The sequence below is a fragment of the Phaseolus vulgaris genome, chromosome 7, assembly GCF_000499845.2.
Source record: "Phaseolus vulgaris cultivar G19833 chromosome 7, P. vulgaris v2.0, whole genome shotgun sequence".
In the NCBI taxonomy this organism is placed as follows: Eukaryota; Viridiplantae; Streptophyta; class Magnoliopsida; order Fabales; family Fabaceae; genus Phaseolus; species Phaseolus vulgaris.
The window spans coordinates 2998791-3020907 of record NC_023753.2 but is presented as its reverse complement, the minus strand read 5'-3'; the positions used below and the strand labels follow the sequence as shown (position 1 = coordinate 3020907).

At 32.7% G+C, this 22117-nt stretch overlaps 3 protein-coding genes across 5 annotated transcripts; all 3 read left to right on the top strand.

Moving 5' to 3' along the window:
* The first annotated feature begins 2092 nt into the window (after positions 1-2092).
* LOC137829995 (1-acyl-sn-glycerol-3-phosphate acyltransferase BAT2, chloroplastic) lies at positions 2093-6347 on the top strand. Of its 2 annotated transcripts, none has more exons than XR_011084123.1 (8): positions 2093-2323; positions 2411-2454; positions 2530-2590; positions 2790-2951; positions 3053-3459; positions 3607-3708; positions 5340-5661; positions 6013-6347. XR_011084123.1 is itself a non-coding variant. In XM_068637058.1 (8 exons), the coding sequence occupies exons 1-7, from the start codon at positions 2269-2271 to the stop codon at positions 5550-5552; spliced, it is 1044 nt and encodes a 347-aa protein (XP_068493159.1). In that variant the 5' UTR covers positions 2128-2268; the 3' UTR covers positions 5553-5582; positions 6013-6347. The 2 variants fall into 2 exon arrangements, 1 of the variants encoding a protein (XP_068493159.1); XM_068637058.1 differs by having other exon boundaries at positions 2128-2323; positions 5340-5582.
* A 677-nt stretch (positions 6348-7024) lies between these two features.
* Positions 7025-17909, top strand: LOC137829994 (ABC transporter G family member 7). Of its 2 annotated transcripts, XM_068637056.1 has the most exons (12): positions 7025-7487; positions 7756-7946; positions 8052-8202; positions 8499-8631; positions 9046-9247; positions 9805-10081; positions 10380-10511; positions 10972-11192; positions 11480-11692; positions 11838-11922; positions 17139-17439; positions 17510-17909. In XM_068637056.1, exons 1-12 carry the CDS (start codon positions 7218-7220, stop codon positions 17518-17520), a joined length of 2187 nt encoding a protein of 728 aa, XP_068493157.1. In that variant the 5' UTR covers positions 7025-7217; the 3' UTR covers positions 17521-17909. The 2 variants fall into 2 exon arrangements, with proteins under 2 accessions (XP_068493157.1, XP_068493158.1); XM_068637057.1 differs by lacking the exons at positions 7025-7487; positions 7756-7946; positions 8052-8202; ... (5 more) ...; positions 11480-11692; positions 11838-11922 and adding an exon at positions 12793-14523.
* Positions 17910-19209: 1300 nt separating this feature from the next.
* LOC137828161 (uncharacterized) lies at positions 19210-19789 on the top strand. Its single transcript, XM_068634619.1, has one exon. The coding sequence runs from the start codon at positions 19305-19307 to the stop codon at positions 19728-19730; it is 426 nt and encodes a 141-aa protein (XP_068490720.1). The 5' UTR covers positions 19210-19304; the 3' UTR covers positions 19731-19789.
* Positions 19790-22117: the final 2328 nt, after the last annotated feature.

Below are 22117 nucleotides of genomic sequence, written 5' to 3'. Positions count from 1 at the left end.
ATGAAAGATAATTATATGATTTTATCTTAATGTATTCAAGTTTTAATAGTTATCTATAAAAATAGCTTAAAGTGGAAGTACTATAATTAAAATGACATTTTATTATTTATTTTCATAATAAATAAAAGTTATTTGAAGGATATATTTTTTAAAATATAAAATATTATACTGTAAATATTAGTAAATGTTAGCTAGAACGGTGTCCTTAAAGATATAAGTTGTTAAAGAATATAAAAAACCTTATTCACCCAAAATGAATTTTAATAAGAACTAAAAATTAAAATTTCCTAAATTTACATGAATTAAAAATATATTTAAAATGCATATTTATTATTCTATCAATATAGATATCTATTTTGGAAATAATGATTAATTTTTGTAAAAAATATCTAAGGAGTTTTTTACATTTAAATTTTGTTTGATGTGGAGGGTTGAGATTACGAGTGTATAAATCTGTATTGGCTTTTAATAAAAAGAATGTAAAACTGGTATTTTTTAATTATTTTATGATTAACTTTTGAATATTAAATACTTATAAGGTTTTCTTCAGAATCTTTCCTTTAAAATATGTTCAAATAAAACATATATATTTTTTAAAACAATCCAACCCAAATACACATTTTGATTTAAATATTTTATTGCGTGTTTACGCAATTATTGTGCTAGTTAGTGTACCAATTGACGTTATAATTAATTACATTATTAAATGCCTGATTTATGTAACTTGTGTTTAGAAAAAACTGTTTATATCTTATTAAATTTATAAAACATTTCAAAAGAATGAAACTATCAATTGAAAGTAACATTTTGTATCTAGGCTCTAAACTTTTTTTTATTCGGATAGAAAAAATTATATTTGGTTGACTTTTTAGCAAATAATTTTTATTTTAGTCAAATTAGTATAGTTGAAATAATTTTTTGTATAAAATAATATTAATATTTTTCTTATTTTTTAGTGTATAGGTCGTTTATCGTGCTCTAATTGATTTTAGATTTTCAATTGTATACTTTTAAGACTTAAGTTAAAATTCCGTATTTTATAATTGAAATAATAAATATTATTAAATATGTATTGTTTCATAATATGATAATATAGTTTTACATCATTTAGGAATCGAGATTAAGAAGAGTTTATATATTTCTCTTCCCTTCATTCTTTGAAGTGCATTTTCAGGACAAAAATAAAACACCGACCTCCGATAATTGATCCTAACGATGTTGTCCAACCGACTTGTGGTCATAATGACGTCCATATGTTAATAAATCTAATGAAGTTAATTCTTGTATTAGGCAAACATTTTATAATATTGATTATGTTAATATAATTTCTTAAATAATAAATTTATCAAAATATGATGGATTATTATTTTTTAATTTTCAATTGCGTGATCGGTAATGTATAGTACACTATTTATTTCACTCTCTTTTTTAAACTAACCAATTTTAAACTCTACAAATAACTAATTAACATACTATTGTTTTAATAATCAATGTTCATACAATAGTGTAACACATACACAAACTTAATTATAATTATAGTTGACTAATTATAAATAATTTCACAAAGATTCCAGTTTTTTTTATAATGTACTTTTAGATAATTACTTCACGATATAGTTTTGGTTTTAGAAGACACATCTTTATAAGCTGAATATTTTTCCATTAGTAAGTATAGAAGAGTTTCTCAGATATCACATTTGATTAACTAGTTGTATTAAATTTTTTAAATTTGTGTATAAATTTATTTAAGTTTGATTTTGAAGAAGAGATTGAGCTGTCTATGATAATTTCGTGGGAAATGTTTATTAAACCAACTTAATCTAGAAATATTACCTTGTTCAACAACATTTTTTAAAATCAATTAGTTGCTTTCTAAAATATTATGGATGTTTTTCATTTTAAACAAAGTCAAATTCATTTAAATGAAAAAGGAAAGAGAGAAGAAGAGATTGAGTATGGTGGAAAAGAGAAGAAATGGACATGGAAAAAAGAAGATGAAGATGAAGATGAAGATGAAGAAGAGTGGAATAAAAAAATATTTTTTAAATATAAAATAATAATTCTATAGTTTATAATTGAGCCAAAACAAAAATTGGCATAAAAGGATAATACAAAAGAATTATTAAAGCTAATGTGATATACTTCCTGAACTGAATTCTGCCAAGAAACAAAAGATACCGGTGATTGATTTGAACGATATGATACTTTGAAATTTACGACTACAAATTCGAAAAAGCACAATTCAAACCCTAAATCAATTTCGATGCCATGGAAATCACTTTTCTCTCTTCCCCTTCTCCAATCCACCATCGTCTTTACCTAGGTTAGTCATTTTTTTCTTCTTCTTATTTCTTTCTCTAACTCCCCACAACGATTTTTACTAATTTCTTTCCCATCTTTTCATCTTTAGGCCACAATGAAGCGAGATTCTTCGCGGGATCCTCTTCCACCCTTGTAAGTATTTCTTTATCATTCTATTCCGTTTCATGTTTTAGTTTTTTTTTTTATTGAATCCCATTCCTGTTGCAGTTGTGTTCTCACCGTTCTGCAACAACTTTTAAGCACCCAATTTTGTGGACTTCACATAAGGGTAAGTGTGTGGGTCTATCTGATTATGCATTCTTAATAACAACTTACATTTCAAAAGATTCTTTACTAATCTGGTGTTTGTTTGTTAGTTTGTTTGTTTCTTCTTGATACATGGCTGAGGGTGTAATGATTGTATATAGTGAATTGGTAAATGACTGATTGTCGTTTTATTTATTATTTATCTTGCTTTTCCTCTGTAGCTCCTCAATGTAGCATGCTAGGAATCTCCAAGAAGCTTGAAAATGTATCATGGCTGTTTGATAGTACTAAATTTCTTGTTCAGAATAAATTTCCCAGAGATGTAGTTGTTAGATCTGAACTTACTGCAGCTGGGTCTGCCGAAGATGGCTATTTGCTACCTGGTATGTATAATACGTTCTATTTGGTTAGATTTTTGTGTGATTTGTGTTTGAACTGGGATGCTGATTTATTTTGTCAAGTATTTATCTTCACTTACTTGCAGAGCTGAAAGTGGAATCTAAAGTCAGGGGAGCTTGCTTTTATGTTGTCACAGCCTTCAGTGCCATATTTCTTTTTGTACTGATGTTGGCTGGACATCCGTTGGTACTCCTGTTTGATCGCCATCGAAGAAAGTTCCATCATTTTGTTGCCAAAGTGTGGGCTGCATTGACTGTAGCACCATTTTTCAAAATTGAATTTGAGGGAATGGAGAATCTGCCACCCCCAGATACCCCTGCTGTGTATGTTTCGAATCATCAGAGTTTTCTAGACATATATACTCTTCTTACATTAGGAAGAAGCTTCAAGTTCATTAGCAAGACCGGGATATTTCTCTTTCCAATAATTGGGTGGGCAATGTTTCTTTTGGGTGTCATTCCTTTGAAGCGCATGGACAGCCGAAGTCAGCTGGTATTCTTTCTCTATTATTGTTATTGCTGTTAATTTTAACCAGTTCTTATTTGGATGGTACTGTTTTCTGGGAATTCATTCCCCCCTTTGGCTTAAAAGATATGAATGACCTTCAAGTCACAGTTTTGTTTGCTTCTTAATCTATAGGACTGTCTTAAACGATGCATGGATTTGATAAAGAAAGGAGCCTCTGTTTTTTTCTTTCCAGAGGGAACACGCAGTAAAGATGGAAAACTAGGCACATTCAAGGTGAGTTTGTGTCAAAATTCTTGTAATCATTAACCATTGCCATGTTTATAGATAATTATAATCTAGGAATAAACTGATGGACTCTGAGATCCAAGTTAGATAGGAAAGGATCCATTAAAGGCTTGAAGTTTGTTGATTATTACGAGTGTACGTGGTAGAAAAATAACTGATTTTGTATTAGCATTTTTATATTAGAAAGAAGTTCTCTATTATAAATTGCATGGTGACCATGGTAGTAATCCCTCTTTACCACTTCCGCTGTACAACAGTTATTAATCAATTGTCCGAAAAAATAAAGGACAGGGAAGATAAGAGTAAGGATGGGAAGATAAGAGTAAGATATAATATATCACTTGTTGTAAGATGTGCTATAATCACTATCCTAAAAACTTATTACACCTATTTATACTAATTATTTCATTAATCATATAGGTCTAGTACTAGAGTACTGCAAGGAATACAAACCTAATCCAGCAATAGTAACGTAAGATGACCCCTAAAAGAATAAGAACTGAATTGTAGACTATAACAAAACTTGCATTGCATTATAGAGTAATACAGAATGAAGATGGCTGTAATGATGTGCTTTCAAATGAGCTGTACTGCATGAAATATTGCATGGCCAAGGAGGTAAAAGCAACACATTGCTGGTTTTTTTTGGCATGCTTTGTCACTGAATTCAGTTGCCAGTTAATTCATCGACCAACTCCGATTAAAAAGGTCGAGAAACTCATTAAGAAACCACCCAAAGAAAATAAAAAGGGTAAAAGAGTAGAAGCAGACACTGTTGTTGACTGGAAGGTTGTGTGAAATAGGAGAAAATACTAAGTCTCGAATTGCAGGAGTTAGTGTTGAATTAGCGGCAAAATAGAGAATAATGGGAAAAAGGCTGGAAGAGAAAGAAAAATTATTTTTTGGGTTTCAACTATAGGATGGTGACAGCTAAGCGACTAACAATGGTCTTTCTTTGGTAACATGCTACAAGTTGTAAATGGATGGAAACGTAGGAAGAACAGAAATAATACATACTGATAATACTTTCCTATACCTACCTACCAGTATGTTTCGTGAATGTTGTTAATGAACATGAAGTTTATTATCAAACAAGAGAGTGTATTTGCTCTGCATAGTTTTTAAATAAAATTAAAAGTAGAAGAGCTGGGAGAAAAAGGTTAGCTCCAATGTGCTCTCCAGCCAATAGGTGGTGTCGGCTGGACAATTTGTATATTACAATAGATAGCACAATACAAGGAAAGCATTTGTTATAATAATATAATAAAAAAATAGGATAGTGAAATGAAATTAATAAATGCCTTTGGTAAAAGAAGATAATACCTTAAAAAATACAGGAGTGTATTCAGTTTTCCCATACTGACAGAAAGTTAAGTATACTGGATATGAAAATTAGAATGGGGCATGGGAATTTAACGCAGTGACTACACTAGGTTTGTGGTGGTGAGTAAAGCATAATTGACTCTCAGGATTTGGCTTGTATGATGATTATGGAATGTAACTCGAAATAAATTAATTTCAACTATTTTATTTTCTGTTTTGTACATATCTTTACTGTCTGAGACTTAAATCAGTGAACTGACTCGATTCTTTTGCAACTTTCTTTGGGGAATTTGCAGAAGGGTGCTTTCAGTGTAGCTGCTAAGACAAATGCTCCACTCGTACCTATTACCCTTATTGGAACTGGTCAAATCATGCCTGCAGGAAAGGAGGGTATAGTGAACGTTGGTTCTGTGAAAGTGGTTATACATAAACCCATTATTGGAAAGGAATCTGACATGTTATGCGAAGAGGCTAGGAAGGCAATCGCAAGTGTACTGACTCAAAGCTGATAAATAGACGGCAAAAGTGTTCTTCCTGAAGTGAGCTATGTAGTTATATAATCAAATGCCTGCATCTTCGTTGGAGAATGGATTCCCTCTTGAAATTTGAAATGAAAGAGTAAAGTGCTTTCGTCTTATCCCTTCATGAATTTCAAACACAAGTTTTACAGAATCTTTTTGTAAAATATATTAAATTAAATAAATATAATGACTAAGATGTTTTTTTTATTAGGGAGTAGGGATCATTAGTATTTTGTAGCAAGCATATTTTGGTATTGTATGGATCAAGGTGATCAGATATGTGTACTATTTATTTTGTTTCTACGAACCCTATTCATTATTTGTTACTGCTATAAGATGACAACTTCGCAAATTTAATCCTGTGTGCATGTTGTTTTCTTTTTTGGGAATGTTTCTGAGATGAATTATCATGTTCTTACTGAATATTTTGTTACTTCCTGTGTTGCAGTCATGCTTTGCTTAGGTGGGACTATCTTGATTCACGTTGGAACACCTGGTGATTTTCTTCAGGAGAAAGTAGGGGCCTGCATTACACTTACACAAGGATTTTTAGATGTCAGAATCACTGATGCTTAAGTTTTTAGACGACTTTTCACCTTTTATGAGAAGATTTTACATTATGTGCAAGAAAATGTCGAAAAAGTAACTAATCCATTCTTCACCTAATAATGGGGAATTTGGCAATGTACCGTATAAATGGTCCAACACAATAAGCTGTGTTTTTTTAGAAGGATATGTATTTTATAACCATTTTCTAATGCTTACATTAGGCAAGTTAAGGTAGTTTTTTTTAGTACATTTTATACTGTTTTTATTCAATTTAATTCTTTATCTTTTATTGCAACAAGAAAAGACAATTCATTATAAATAGTCCCTGAAAATTTAGAAACAAGTATCATTACCATCTCTTAATATTTTTGGGAAATGATTTTGTCATTAATTGAAGGGATCTTTCAGACATCAACTTTCTTTTATAGGAACTCTAGATGCTGGATTATTGTCAATGTAGTACAAAAATGTTGATAGACTAACATAATAAATTGAATTTCATTGGTTTCTATGTTTTTCTTTTTTTAATTTTTAACTACAAGTAATCGAATATATTTAGTATTTTTTATAGTTAAAGGGTTGCTTTCACCTTAATTTTTTGTGTAATACTTTTAAATATTTTCACCTTAAAGAATTTATTTTGACAGCCCTAAAAGAAAATCATCATTCGTTTATGAACTTGAGAAAATATAATCGTTGATATAGTTATTCTTCTTTTGTTAGGTTAAACTCTCACAAAGTTGTTCTCAGTTTTTTAAAACTAAAGTTAAATAGTTTCTAAAAAAGAAGCAACTTGATATTCCCTATTTTACTAAAGTTATTTATTTAATGAGCATTTTAACGATTTTTTAATAATAAATAATTTGGGTTGAATTGATTTAAAAATAGCATATTCTTCTTAATTGGATTGTTTTTGGCTTGCTATTTTGTCTTTTCCTAGGCACCTTATCTAATCCCTTCGCGGACACGTGTCACCGTTGTTCTTCACTTCGCGACTAAAACGACGTCGTTATTCCGTTGGGATACTTTACCTCTGACGTTCAGAACACGCACTTCACACTCGGTTTCACAGTGCACACTTCAGACGGAAGAGAAGAGACGACAATGGCGGGTTTTGGCGGGAAAAAAGTGCACCAAATGATCGTCGGTTTCGGCGGCAGTGGCTTCGGCCAGGTCGCCATCGCTGTCGCCATCTCCTTCCTCGTCCGCGTCTTCTCCGCTCCCGGCCCTGCTCTCCCGCCGGAAAACGACCCCGATGATACGCTGGAGAACGGTTCTGACGATTCCGAAGCTGGTGCCACCGGAAAGGTCACACCGGTCACAATCAGCTGGAGAAACATCAATTGCTCCCTTTCGGATAAATCCTCCAAGTCCGTGAGTTCCTGTTTCCTTCTATTTTTGGATGCTATCTAACATACTGTTGATTGAGCTTGAGTATTGCAGGCTTTGGATCTTTATTGTAATTAGTCTGTTAATCATTTCGTTACATGCTCTCTGCATTTTGCTTCTACCTTTGTAATTTGCATGTTTCACATGAACCTTTGTATTAGTTGCTTAGTAGTGTATCTTAGGGATTTGTTGATTTTTTTTTGGTTTATTTTTTATAATTTGGTGATTATTGGATGGTGATGTTAATGAATAGGTGAGATTTCTGCTTAGAAATGTCAGTGGAGAAGCGAGGCCTGGAAGGTTATTAGCCATAATGGGACCTTCAGGTTCAGGGAAGACAACGTTGCTTAATGTTCTTGCGGGTCAGCTCACGGCCTCTCCTCGGTTGCATTTGAGTGGTGTTTTGGAGTTCAATGGAAAGCCTGCTTCGAAGAACACGTACAAGTATGCTTGTTTGTTTATGAATTGTATTTGCTGTAATTTTTTTTAATGTTTTCAGTTGCTTGCCGAAAAGAAGATTAATTAAGATGCCTTTCCTTATTGGTGTAGGTTTGCATATGTGAGACAGGAGGATCTCTTTTTCTCGCAGCTCACTGTGAGGGAGACTTTATCTCTTGCTACCGAACTTCAGCTTCCCGACATATCTTCTGCGGAAGAGAGGGATGAGTTCGTGAACACTCTTCTTTTCAAACTAGGCTTGGTATGATTGCTTTTGTATTCCGGCCATAATCTGTTTAGTGCAAAGTGGTTACTGCTAGTATATTAGAATATAAGAACAGTTTTAAATAGGTTATTCTACAATCCTTTATATTTTCCTTGAAGAATGAATTTCAATTCATCCATTGTGATCAGCTACAAGTCTGCAACTACAATTTGTATTTAAATAGTTTTTTCAGCTTTCCCCTTTCAGATTTATGATACAAAATGTGTTGCACTTGCTGATAGTTGTATGGTACTGATACTCCCTTTGGCATCTGTCTGTTTTTTCTTCAAAAGGTTAGTTGTGCTGATACCAATGTTGGTGATGCAAAAGTTCGTGGAATTAGTGGTGGGGAAAAGAAACGCTTGTCCATGGCATGTGAACTGCTTGCAAGTCCATCTGTTATATTTTCCGATGAACCCACAACAGGTGATCACACGCTTGCAAAGTTTGCTTTTGAATTGAATTTAAACTTTGCATATGATATAGTCTATGTGCATGGTCCGTAAAGCAAGAATATATGGTGCATATAAATAAATATTAAGAAATAGTTCAGGGAGATAAGTTTTGAACCAGAACTGGTTTTTCTAACATTGACATTTATTTGAGGGATTTCTTGTATTTTAATCTATGCAACATATAGCATATTAGCATGTACAAATACACCTTTTCACCTTTGATGATTTTGTCACAAAAAGTCCCTTTTTTATGTCTTTGATGTAATATTGTATAAATGGATTTTCCCAGCCAGTAGTTGCTTCCAAATGTGGTCAATTTTTACAGACAATTATCAGCTCTGTCACTTTGCTTATTTTGTCTTCAAGTTTCTTTGTGTGCTTTCAGGACTTGATGCCTTCCAGGCTGAGAAAGTCATGGAAACTCTCCAGCAACTTGCACAAGATGGTCATACTGTTATATGTTCTATACATCAACCAAGAGGTTCAGTGTATAGTAAATTTGACGATATCATCTTGCTAACAGAGGGTTCGCTTGTTTATGCTGGTCCTGCTCGTGATGAACCACTGGCATACTTCTCAAAATTTGGGTTATCATCTTAGTCTTATTTATATTATGCCATTATACACTCTCCACACTAGGAATTCTCTTAAGTCTGAATATTATATTACTTTACAACCTTTTTCTTTGTAACTGACTTCTTTATACTCAGTTGATAACATAACCATTTCTGTCTGTATTATTCGACAATCTTAATTTAAATTGGTATACTTCTAGCAAAGCCAAGAAATCCAGACTAACAATCTATGTGTTCATTGATCAATCCAAAATCACAGTCCCTATCTTCATACTGTTTGTTTGTTGCAAATATTTAAATTAGAGTAAAAAAAAAGTGCATTGAAATAATTTTATATTATTTTGAACGAGTTCAATAAGCATGTGTTGTCATTGTTAACCAATCATGAATATCCTTATTACGACTATGAGGTGATTATCATAAAATCTAGCAAGATTACTACAGATGGTGATTTGGGATTGGATGGCAGTATGAAAAGCCTTTACATTGCCTGTGCATATGTTATTTATTCTTTTATCTATGACTTTTCACTGTTATGAATAATTGGTTGGTAACTGTCCATGTAACAGGTACCAGTGCCCAGATCATACAAATCCTGCTGAATTTTTGGCTGATCTTATATCCATAGACTACAGTTCTTCTGATAGTGTCTACACCTCTAAAAAAAGAATTGACGGTCTTGTTGAGTCATTCTCGGAAAGGTTGTCAGGAGTTATATATGCAACTCCAATTGCTGTAAACAATCTCTCAAACAGTAGAAAGAAAATCAGCCAGAGGGCAGTAGCAAAGAAGAAAGGAGTTTGGTGGAAGCAATTTTGGTTGCTCCTTAAAAGAGCATGGATGCAGGTCCTCCCTTTTCTAATTTGTTGTCTGTCTTCCCATAGGATAGGAGAACATGGACAAATTGCTTGATAGTACCCGTATAAAGTTTTCCTCTTGCACTAATTTAAGTATCTTGAGGTTTCCTTAAGTCATTTGGCAAGATATAATCACAAAAGTGGGGTTACTATTTATCGTTTTCACATCTTGTATGTTGTGTGGTTAAATTATTTATTTTCTCCATATTATGGAGTCAACATTTTTACTAGATATGTAGTGAAACTTGTTTCTCATTCATTGGATTCATGATTGTCTGGCGGATTAGGCTTCAAGGGATGCTCCAACAAACAAAGTTCGGGCAAGGATGTCAGTTGCATCGGCAATTATCTTTGGGTCAGTATTTTGGAGAATGGGAAATTCTCAGACTTCAATACAAGACAGAATGGGATTGCTTCAGGTATGTGATGTTCTTGATTCTCATATTTCCTTCCCAACAACAGTGAAATGTTTCTATGCTAGATAATTTCATGATGTAAACAAGTTCCAAGGAGAAAAATGAAAAATATCTAATTTGATATTTATGTTATAAAATGTTCACTCATCAACACCTATTTTATTTATTTGTCATGTTAGTTTAGTTATGTTAGTTTAGTTGATCTTTTAAGGTGAAATTCATAAAATAACAGCGAGATTTTTGCTTACTGACATAAAATAAAAATATTATGGGGACCACCAATTAATAGGGATTGTGTTATTCAAAATCTAGTACACTCGACTATGTGTGTTCCATCTTTTATTTATGTAATTGTCTTGACAATCACTTTGAAATGCTTTAAACGCAAATCTTGTTATGTTTTCAACATGACAAATTCAGTTGGCTAAGTTTGTTTTCCTCAATTACATGGTGAGGTTCACAGGTTACTGCAATAAACACAGCTATGGCTGCCCTCACAAAAACCGTAGGTGTGTTTCCCAAGGAACGGGCAATTGTAGATAGAGAACGAGCTAAAGGCTCCTATTCCTTGGGTCCCTATCTGTTGTCAAAATTGTTGGCTGAGCTTCCCATTGGAGCAGCATTTCCATTAATGTTTGGTACTGTTTTGTATCCAATGGCACGTCTTCATCCTACTTTGCAAAGGTCAGTTTCTATCTTGGCCTCTACAAGCTATAGTTTGAATCAAATTTTCATATTTTACTTTTTGTTGGGATAGTAGAGTCAAGGTTTCTATATTTTTTTATATGAAGAGGACCGAGAAATGTGCATGATTTTCTAAGCTGTTCTTCACAATCCATTATTGCCCTTGTTTCATAATTTCATTTATGAGGATTATTTTTCAGTTCCAAAGGCTGTAGCAGGGGTATACATATACATAGGGGGTGCCCAATGAATGTTCTTATAATTAACTCACTAGTTTAATGTTCTAGATTTGGAAAGTTCTGTGGCATTATCACTATGGAATCTTTTGCTGCATCTGCTATGGGTCTTACTGTTGGTGCTATGGTTCCAACCACTGAAGCAGCAATGGCAGTAGGTCCCTCTCTCATGACAGTTTTTATTGTTTTTGGAGGCTACTATGTCAATCCCGAGAATACCCCAATCATCTTCCGCTGGATTCCTAGTTGTTCTCTGATTAGATGGTAAGCTTATTTCTGATTTGAGTGAGCAAGAGGAGTTAACTAGGAACTCAGAACTTGATTGAGCTAAATATCCCTGCAGAGTTTAATAATGGTTTCCTTTGCTCTGATACTAAAGATTATCAAATTGATTTATGCACGCTTTCAGGGCTTTTCAGGGAGTTTCTATCAACGAATTTAGTGGTCTTCAATTTGACCATCAACATTCATTTGATATTCAAACTGGAGAGCAGGTGAGAATAGAATCATGAATCTTTTCATTTCAATTGAAAAAAAAAAGGATCTTTTCATTTCAATTGAAAAAAAAAAGGATATAGTGACCTTTGGACAACAAAACTTTAGAGAAATCTTATGAAGTATTTAAAAAGGAAAACAAAGCTGGGAAACATGGTTCGTTTTGGTTTTTGACTAAATATGTACAAGTGAGGGTGGAACAAAAGTCCTGTCTGAAAGAAAAGACCAGTCATCATCCGTTTTTGAATCAACTCGTATTTTTTAATATTACTTGTTGCATAATCAAGAGAATTATGTTATAATTAAGTGCAGATTCCATTTTATATTTATTAGGACAGATTTGTTAGTGATTTGATTTTATTTGATTTGTACAGCTTTAAACACTCATTATTTCTGGCTTTCATTGCCTATTATTTCTTTCTTTAATTAGGTTGTAAAACAGTCTATAAATAGAGACTGTAATCACATTTGTAAGAAATCTCAGAAATATATTTCATCTATTTCTTTCCACTTGGTATCAAGAGCTCCTGATCTAGGAGACTCTGCTTCCGCAATTTTTTATTTTTTAGCCTTCATTGCGGTAATCATTTTCCTTGACAGCCTTCATTGCTGTAATCATTTTCCTTGACAGCCTTCATTGCTGTAATCATTTTTCTTGACAGCCTTCATTGCTGCAATTATTTTTCTTTTGGACAGCCTTCATTGCTGCAATTATTTTTTTTGTTGGACAGCCTTCATTGCTGCAACTTTTTATTTTCCTTATCCTTTCTCCATTGACCACCACCACCACCTTGCACCATTGACCGTTACTGCCACCGCCATTGACCACCGCCGACCACCACCACTTCCGTCGCTCGCCGGAACTGCCACTGCTCGCCGGAAACCGCCATTGGAAAATTTTTCCGGCGGATTTTTTTTGTGTGTGCGTGAACAGGATCAAATTTTGTCAATCTGAAAAAAGTTGGTTTTGAACTCTCATGGACTCCCTTAGTAAGCCATCTAGCTATTGTTCCTTTACTATGAGTGGTAAGAGTTCTAGTTTTTTATCCTTTAATGCTTCTAGTACTGAAAATATCTGGATTATAGACTCTGGTGCTACTGATCATATGACACCTCATTCCTCTTTTTTTTCATCCTACACTACTTTATCCGGTAAGCCATATATTACTGTTGCTAATGGTTCCACTACCCCCATTAATGGTTGTGGTAACATTCACCTTCAACCTTCATTTCCTTTAAAAAATGTGCTTCATGTTCCCAAACTATCCAATAACCTCTTGTCTATTCAAAAGATTACCCAAGATTTAAATTGTGCAGTGGTATTTTTCCCTTCCCATTGTGTTTTTCAGGATCTTGCCACGGGGAAGACTATTGGAATTGCTAAAGAGCAGGGCGGGTTATATTATTTACAACATGAAGAAAGTAAAAAGGGTGCTAGACTACAGGCACACACTTCTAATTTTCAGCAAGGTCGTGAATCTGGGTCATCCTCTCAGATATGGCTTCAACACAGACGTCTTGGTCATCCTCCATTTAGTACCCTAAAGTCCTTATTTCCTGTTTTATTTACAAAAGTGTCTGCTGAGTCATTTCATTGTGATGTTTGTCAGTTTGCTAAACACCATCGGACAACTTTTACTCCCAATGGTAATAAAAGTTCTAAACCTTTTGATCTTATTCATTCAGATGTATGGGGACCTTCACCTATTCCTAATATCTCGGGTGCAAAATGGTTTGTTTCATTTATTGATGATTGTACTCGGGTTACTTGGATATTCCTCATGAAAGATAAGTCTGAAGTTTTTCACTTGTTTGTAAAGTTTTACAGAATGATTCAAACACAATTTGAAAGTCCAATTAAGAGATTGCGTTCTGATAATGGAAGAGAATATGTGAACCAAAACCTTTCCAAGTTCCTTGAGGAAAATGGAGTTGTTCATGAATTAACATGTGTGGACACTCCTCAACAAAATGGGGTTGCTGAAAGGAAAAATCGTCATCTCCTTGAGGTTACTCGAGCTTTACTTTTCCAAACATCTGTTCCTAGATCTTACTGGGGGGAAGCAGTCCTGACTGCCACTTATTTGATTAATAGATTACCCTCTCGGGTTTTAGAGGGTGTTGCTCCTATTCAGGTTATGACCACATTCTATCCTTCTATTCCCATGTTGAATAGTCTTCAGAATCGTATCTTTGGTTGTCCTGCTTTTGTCCATGTTCATAGTCCTTATCGGGGTAAGTTAGATCCTCGTGCCATCAAATGTGTCTTCATCGGTTATGCCCCCAACAAAAAGGGGTACAAATGTTATCATCCTCAAAGTTGTAAAGTGTATATTTCCAAAGATGTCACCTTCCATGAAACAGAGTCTTTCTTTCCTAGTTCTCAGCTTCAGGGGGAGAGTATTCAAGAAGCTGAGGACCTTGAGTTGCCACCTTTTCTTTTGTTGCAGGATTTCGTTCTTAGGGAGGATGACAAAGACCCTGCACCAACATCATTACCAGAGAAGAATAATGAAGACAAATATTTTGGAAAACAATATCAGCGAAGGCAACAAGAACCCGTCCTGGTCGAACAACAACTTCAATTGTCTGAACCGGAGGTAAGAACTCATACCAGTGAGACTCTTGAGGACACCTTAAATACTGCTTTTGAACCTAACCTAAATGATTTACCTATTGCCTTGAGAAAAGAAAAAAGATCTTGTGCCAAATATCCTATATCCCAATTTGTGTCTATAGAAAAACTTTCTATGCAGCACCAGAGTTTTCTTTCAGCTATTGATTCTATAAAAATCCCTTCATCGGTACAAGAAGCCTTAAAAGATGAGAACTGGATTCGAGCCATGAATGAAGAAATGAGCGCGTTAGAAAGGAATGAGACTTGGGAGATTATAGAGAGACCAAAAGATAAGAAAGCAGTGGGTTGTAGGTGGATATACACAGTTAAGTATAAGTCTGATGGCACACTCGATCGGTATAAAGCAAGGTTGGTTGCAAAAGGGTACGCTCAAACCTATGGGATCGATTATGAGGAGACTTTTGCTCCAGTGGCAAAAATGAATACCGTCAGGATTATTCTCTCCCTGGCAGCACACTTTGGTTGGGCAATGCATCAATTTGATGTTAAAAATGCCTTCTTGCATGGAAGCTTGGAGGAAGAAGTATACATGGAGATTCCACCTGGTTATGGTATTGTTAATGAAGGGAATAAGGCGTGCAAACTTAAGAAGGCCCTATATGGTCTTAAACAATCACCTCGTGCTTGGTTTGGAAGGTTTACTCAAGCTATGGTATCTTTGGGGTACCGACAAAAGCCAAGGTGACCATACTCTGTTTATAAAACATTCTCAGAATGGTAAACTCACTCTACTTTTGGTCTATGTAGATGATATGATTATTACAGGTGATGATGAGATTGAAAAACAAAATTTGAGGGAGAGACTAGCTGCTCAATTTGAAATGAAAGATCTTGGGAAGCTGAAGTACTTCCTTGGGATAGAGGTTGCTTACTCGAGACAGGGCATCTTTATTTCTCAAAGGAAATACATCCTTGATCTTCTCAAAGAGATTGGTAAGTTGGGTTGTAAGCCCACTGGAGTGCCAATAGAGCAAAATCATAGGATTGGGAATGATGAGGAAAACCCAAAAGTGGAGAAGACACAATATCAAAGACTTGTGGGAAAACTCATTTATCTTTCACACACTAGGCCAGATATAGCCTATGCAGTTAGTGTGGTTAGTCAATTTATGCATGATCCAAGAGAAAGACACTTGCAGGCAGTAGATAAAATTATTCAGTACTTAAAAGCCTCTCCAGGAAAAGGATTGCTATTCAAAAAGGGGGAAAACTTATCCATGAAAGTATATACTGATGCTGACTATGCAGGATCGATTGTTGATAGGAGATCCACCACAGGGTACTGCATGTTCTTGGGTGGAAATCTGGTGACATGGAGGAGCAAGAAGCAAAATGTAGTTGCAAGATCAAGTGCAGAGGCAGAATTTAGAGCCATGGCTCAAGGGGTGTGTGAACTCTTATGGATGAAGATTATACTTGATGACCTAAAAATAAAATATGAAGCTCCTATGGGTTTGGCATGTGATAATAAGTCCGCTATCAGTATTGCACACAATCCGGTTCAACATGATCGAACAAAGCACGTAGAGATAGATCGAAACTTTATTAAAGAGAAGTTGGATGATGGTCTTATAGCCACTGAGTACATCCCTTCAAGACTCCAATTGGCAGATATGTTTACCAAGGGACTTTCCACAAAACAATTCGAAGATCTTACTTGCAAGTTGGGAATGATAGATATACATTCACCAACTTGAGGGGGAGTGTTGCATAATCAGGAGAATTATGTTATAATTAAGTGCAGATTCCATTTTATATTTATTAGGACAGATTTGTTAGTGATTTGATTTTATTTGATTTGTCCAGCTTTAAACACTCATTATTTCTGGCTTTCATTGCCTATTATTTCTTTCTTTAATTAGGTTGTAAAACAGTCTATAAATAGAGACTGTAATCACATTTGTAAGAAATCTCAGAAATATATTTCATCTATTTCTTTCCACTAGTCCTATGAGCCGGTTTTATGGGGTTGAGTTAGGCTTAAAGTCCACTTCTTAATATGGTATCAGAGCCATTTCGAGCCATTTCGAGCCTATCCTAGCGAGTGTTTGTTGGGCTTATTAGGCCACCCGCTATCGGACCACCCATAATATATAGTCCCACGCACGAGTTGGCAGTCTCGGCGTGAGGGGGGTGTGTTGGCGATCCCACATCGACTAGAGATTAGAGCCTTTCATTGTATATAAGTGGGTGCAAACCTCAACCCTATGAGCCGGTTTTATGGGGTTGAGTTAGGCTTAAAGTCCATTTCTTAATATTACTGAACTATGGTTGTTGCTTGAGTAGTGATGTTTTAATTCTCTCTCCATCATGTAAATAATAATTTTAGAATATTAACCTGGACTTATAATATGCTCTCACTCAACCATTTCTGTTTAAGTTGAAATTAAATTGTGATCTGTTGTCATCACTTGGATAAGTGTTTCTGGAATGAATACTATCACACAATTATACAAATTACCTATCTGCATTTCCACTGTTTGGAATATGTGGAAAAAGTAGTAGTTTATTTATTTTCTATGTGCTTTGTTGAATGCCGAACCAACTCACTTTTGTATTCCCTTCGCTTTTTCACAGGCGCTAGAGCGAATTTCCTTTGGGAAAAGTAGGATTAGGGATACGGTGATAGCACAAAATAGAATACTACTATTTTGGTATTGCACCACCTATCTTCTCCTCGAGAAAAACAAACCCAAATACCAGCAACTTGAAATCCCCATCGACGACATTGACAACAACACGTCACTTTTAAAACTCGAGGAGATCAATTCTGAAGAAGTTGATCAGACACTTGAGGCTCCGCCAGTCGTCCAAGTTGATTCCAACCAGCCCCCTGAGTCACCCAGAGTAGATTTTGTTGGCCCTTTTGTCCTCGAAGGTTTGTAATCAGCTGGGCCTACTGCTGTTCATATCAGATATTCATCTATTTATTGATTTATCTAATACAGGTGCTAAGTAGAAAGATACCTTTGCAAAGGATGACCAGCAAATACTGAGACAGTAAGCCGTTTCCTATAGAACAAGACCACATACACAATGTGATAATTGGACAACGAAAACATCAGCTAATGCTTACAGGATGTTAGTTATTTTGGCCGAATTACAGTCTGTTAGATGTCATATCATAATAAACAGTGATGGGGGATAATCCGGGACTGTCTCATGTTGGTTCATTTGATTATAATTCAATGGCCAGAGATTATGTGGAATCATCCATGAGATTGGTTTTTCTTGACTGTTACTACCGTGACCAACAATTTGTGAAAATTGAGGTTGGTCACGGTGTTTTTCTTCTATGAACTTAGTCTTGAGTTACATTGGCCTAATAGATTTTTTCTTCCTACGTAACTTGTGGGTTTATTTCCTATTTTTCCCCCGGTGATAACGCGGCGTATTTTCCAATTCCTAACATGATATTTGGAGGGAGAAAATTGAAGGAAAATCTCTGCCGTTGGTAAAAAGTTCAGAAGACAATAAAGAAACAGGAATAGCAATTTCTCTCCTTTTACCGATTGGATCAAAGTAGCGGAATGGAAAATAACTATTTAAGGAGGAGACGAGTGCAAAACTAAATTTTCTTATTGTTGGTAAGGAAAGGATAGAAAATAATTTAGTTCACATTTCAAAAAAACGTTTAAATAGTTTAAATGATGATATATTTCTTGAATTTTTTTTGTTTATCACAAATAAGAAAGTCACTTTAAAGGGATTGCACTCATTTAATTAGAAATTGCAATAAATATGAATTTAGTGTTTTTATTAAAAAGTTGACAAATTTAGTATCTACAACAAATTGTAACAAAGTGAGATATAAAATCGTGTTATAGTTTCAGTGCGTGTATAGATATTATTTTCTCAATTTATAGGTTTATTATTCACGTATTTTTAATTTTAATATTTAACTGGGACAATTTATTTGTTTCTTTTAAGAATTCAAGTATTACTTTTCCATTAAAAGAATCAAATAAGGGGTTTCTATTTCCTTTTAAAAATTCTTCTTCTTTATCCTTTCCTTTTATTTTCCATAGAATTAAACAGATCAATAGAAGTCAAAATAGCTTTGCTTTTTCTCGTCCCCAGAGATTTGACCTTTGTCACCGTTGCCACGGTATCACGAGTTCAATTTATCAATTTGTTATTTTCTTTATGTTTCATTCGTTTAATTTACAAATCAAGTATTTTATTCTTATAAATTTTTTATTTTAAAATTTCTTAAGTGAAGTTGCCATGTCAAAACAAAAAATTCAATAACGGAGTCATTTAAAACACATAAGCGTTCAAATAGTTTAATTTAATATTGTAACGTATGCTTTTGGGATTGGCCCGATTAACGAACATTCTATGATTAGCTACATTTATTTGATTTAAAAATTGAAGTGTCTTCCAAATTGCAATATATTATGGAGATAATGTTGAGGTAGTTATTTATACATTAAAACAGAAGAAATCCAAAAGAGGTTATGCAAAAGAAGAAGGTTCTCTTAGCGTAAGAAACATTCAAATCCAAGTAAATGTACACGCTACCTTCTATTCTGCCCTATTTCTCCACTCCCACCCTTCTTTACTCTCCTTAACCCCCTTTTCACTTCCACACATTATATATATATATATATATATATATATATATATATATATATATATATATATATATATATATATACACACTCTTCGCATTATCATTCCAATCACAAAACTAAGCACTGCAACATTTTACGAGTTGGAAGCATTTTGAAAGCCCAGAAAATGGAAGCAATCTCTCTATGTTCTTCTGTGTTCTTATCAAACCCTGTTTCACCCAAGTTCTTCTCCAATGCCACCACCACTCGTAGTAGGACTTCAATCTCTGCATCAGAAAGTGACTCCTTTGGGCAGCACTATGACGGGAAGATGGTGGACCAGAACATGATCCTTCTGAGAATGCGAATTCGTGAGATTGAGATGCAGGAAATGAAGGGTAAAACTCCTTCGGATTGGAGTGAATGGGAGAAGAAGTATTTTCAGAATTATGGTTCCGACGTATGTGAAGTAGTTGGATCGTTGCAAAGACTCTTGATGAACACCAGACCTTCTCATGCACTTGCTACAATTGTTGTTCTTATGCTAACCATGTCCTTCCCAATAGTGCAACTTCTCTTTCATTTTGTAGCCTTTGTCAAGGGAATCATATGATATCTGAAAGTGGTATACGAAACAATATTAGTTAGGAATTGGAATAGTTATTAATCTTATATCTTTGTGCAATTACCAAAATGTTAAATTGATTTAAATTACTAAACATGTTAAAAAATGTAATATGTTTTAGTGAAAATAATTCACAGTTGCGTTATGTTAGCAAGTAACATAAAGGGCAATTTTTATCCTTCATGATTAAGTAAACTAAAATTCATTATAAGATAATTTATTTTTATAATTTTATAAAGGATTATTTATTATATTATTTACCAACAAATCCAATAATATAGGGTATGGAGAGGGTGCATTGGTAAAAGTTAATGTCTTATATTGATTAAAAATTACACAAGTAGGAATAATTCAATTAGTTAGAAAAATATTAAAATAAAAAGAGTCTGTGCCAATAAGTCATAAGGTCTATTTGTATTAAAATAAAATTAAAAAACTTACGAAGGGAAACACAGTTCTAAATATAAAAAAAAAATATTAACACATTTTAAAAAATTATTAATAGATTATCATTAGTTAGAAAGTATTAAATAAGAAGTGAAGTTGACAAGTATGATTTTTTTATTTTCTTCATCATATTCAGATATGCTCATGCCGACAAGAACAAAACAACATGTTTTTTTTTTTCAAGAAAGGATGAAATACAAAAACACCAATATCTGCTATTCCCTTCACTTTGACATTTTCTTCTACACGTCCAAGAAACTAATTTCCTGAAATACCTTAAACCACTAACCCAATTATCTATCTTCAGAAAAAAAACACTGAATTATTAATTAATAATAAAAACTAATTTAAAAATAATAATTCTTTTAGTTTCTAAAATAATATTTAATTTAATATAACAACTAATTATTTTTGTTTTTAAAATTATTTTTTATTTAATAATTCTTTTTAATGATTAATTTTCTTTCATATAAATATAGCTAATAAGAAGTCAACGTATCTGACTTCTTAATCGTGTATGTTTCTTGTATAAAGATTCTGGTTTGAGTTCTTTCAGTTTACAATAAAAAAAAGCCATCCATACTAACATTTTTAAAAATAAACATAACTGCTATTCAAAGTATTATAAATATTTATTACGAATAATTTAAATCTTACTCATTCTAAAAAAAATTATGGACTAAAAATTGTTCTTATATATTATAAATTAGTTTTACTTTCTTATATTAAATCTTTCACACTAAAATATAAATATTTCGTACGTAAAACTAGATACTGGTCAATAATTTGATAATGGTCTAATATCAAATAAAGATAAGGATTTATTATATTGAAAAATAAATTTAAGTTTAATTTATCTTCACTTAAATATTATAATTTTTTTAATAATATATAAATTAATCATTTTGAGTTTTTAAATATATAATACGTAACAAGTAATAATTAGCAAGTCATACTTACAAAATATAGTTTCTTTGCTTTTTCTAATCTTGTTATTGGTACATAGTATTAAATGACTGTGATAATAATTAAATTTGGATAATACGATTTTTTTTTCATCTACTTAACTTGAAATTGTGATCATTATCAAATATTATATTCTCAAACATTTTATAAAAAGTGAATTTTTTGTTCTATTCACTAATTAAATTATAATTTTATATGATTGTTTTTGTCTATTGCAAATTTTATTAATTATATACAGATATAAAAATATCGCACACACATATATATATATATATATAATATTTTTACAATCTGACAATTGAGTTATATAACTATAATTATATATGAGAAAATATCGGATTATATTAGTATAGTTTTTTTAGATATTTTTCTCATATATAATATCAAATTAGATTAATCTAACTTTTTTTATTAAATGTTACATTGTTTAACATTTTTTAAGATTCTTTATTAGATTAAAAATTTCATTTTCACATATTATATATATATATATATATAATTTACATTAATATAAAATTGTTTTAGTCTCATTTGTATAAATCAAAATAAATGTAAACTAAAATATGAATTATATATATATATATATATATTAATAGTTATATATTAAATCACGAATATAAATAAATTATTAAATAATTTTAGGTTCTTATAAATTTTTTAGAATACAACAAAATTCCAAATTTAATGGTGATATTTTTGAATAAAATATCTAATAAAAATTATTAAAATTGTCGTAGTTGATTTAAGTTGATGTCAGTAATCAATATATATATATATATATATATATATATATATATATATGTGTGTGTGTGTGTGTATGGGTAATCAAATTAAATATTTAACTATTTTATATTAGAAAAAAATAGATTGCATACTATAGTTCATGGTTAATCAATATTTGATGTGAAGGGACTACTTACAAAATATGTAATCTTTAAAAAAATCAGTATCACTTTATTATA

Coding starts and splice junctions, on each gene's coding strand:
- LOC137829994 (XM_068637056.1), top strand. CDS start 7,218: ATGGCGGGTTTTGGCGGGAAAAAAGTGCACCAAATGATCGTCGGTTTC. Junction 9,248..9,804: donor GCATACTTCTCAAAATTTGG/GTTATCATCTTA, acceptor TCCATGTAACAG/GTACCAGTGCCCAGATCATA. Junction 10,512..10,971: donor ACAGAATGGGATTGCTTCAG/GTATGTGATGTT, acceptor TGAGGTTCACAG/GTTACTGCAATAAACACAGC.
- LOC137829995 (XM_068637058.1), top strand. CDS start 2,269: ATGGAAATCACTTTTCTCTCTTCCCCTTCTCCAATCCACCATCGTCTT. Junction 2,324..2,410: donor CCACCATCGTCTTTACCTAG/GTTAGTCATTTT, acceptor TTTCATCTTTAG/GCCACAATGAAGCGAGATTC. Junction 3,709..5,339: donor GAAAACTAGGCACATTCAAG/GTGAGTTTGTGT, acceptor GGGAATTTGCAG/AAGGGTGCTTTCAGTGTAGC.
- LOC137828161 (XM_068634619.1), top strand. CDS start 19,305: ATGGAAGCAATCTCTCTATGTTCTTCTGTGTTCTTATCAAACCCTGTT.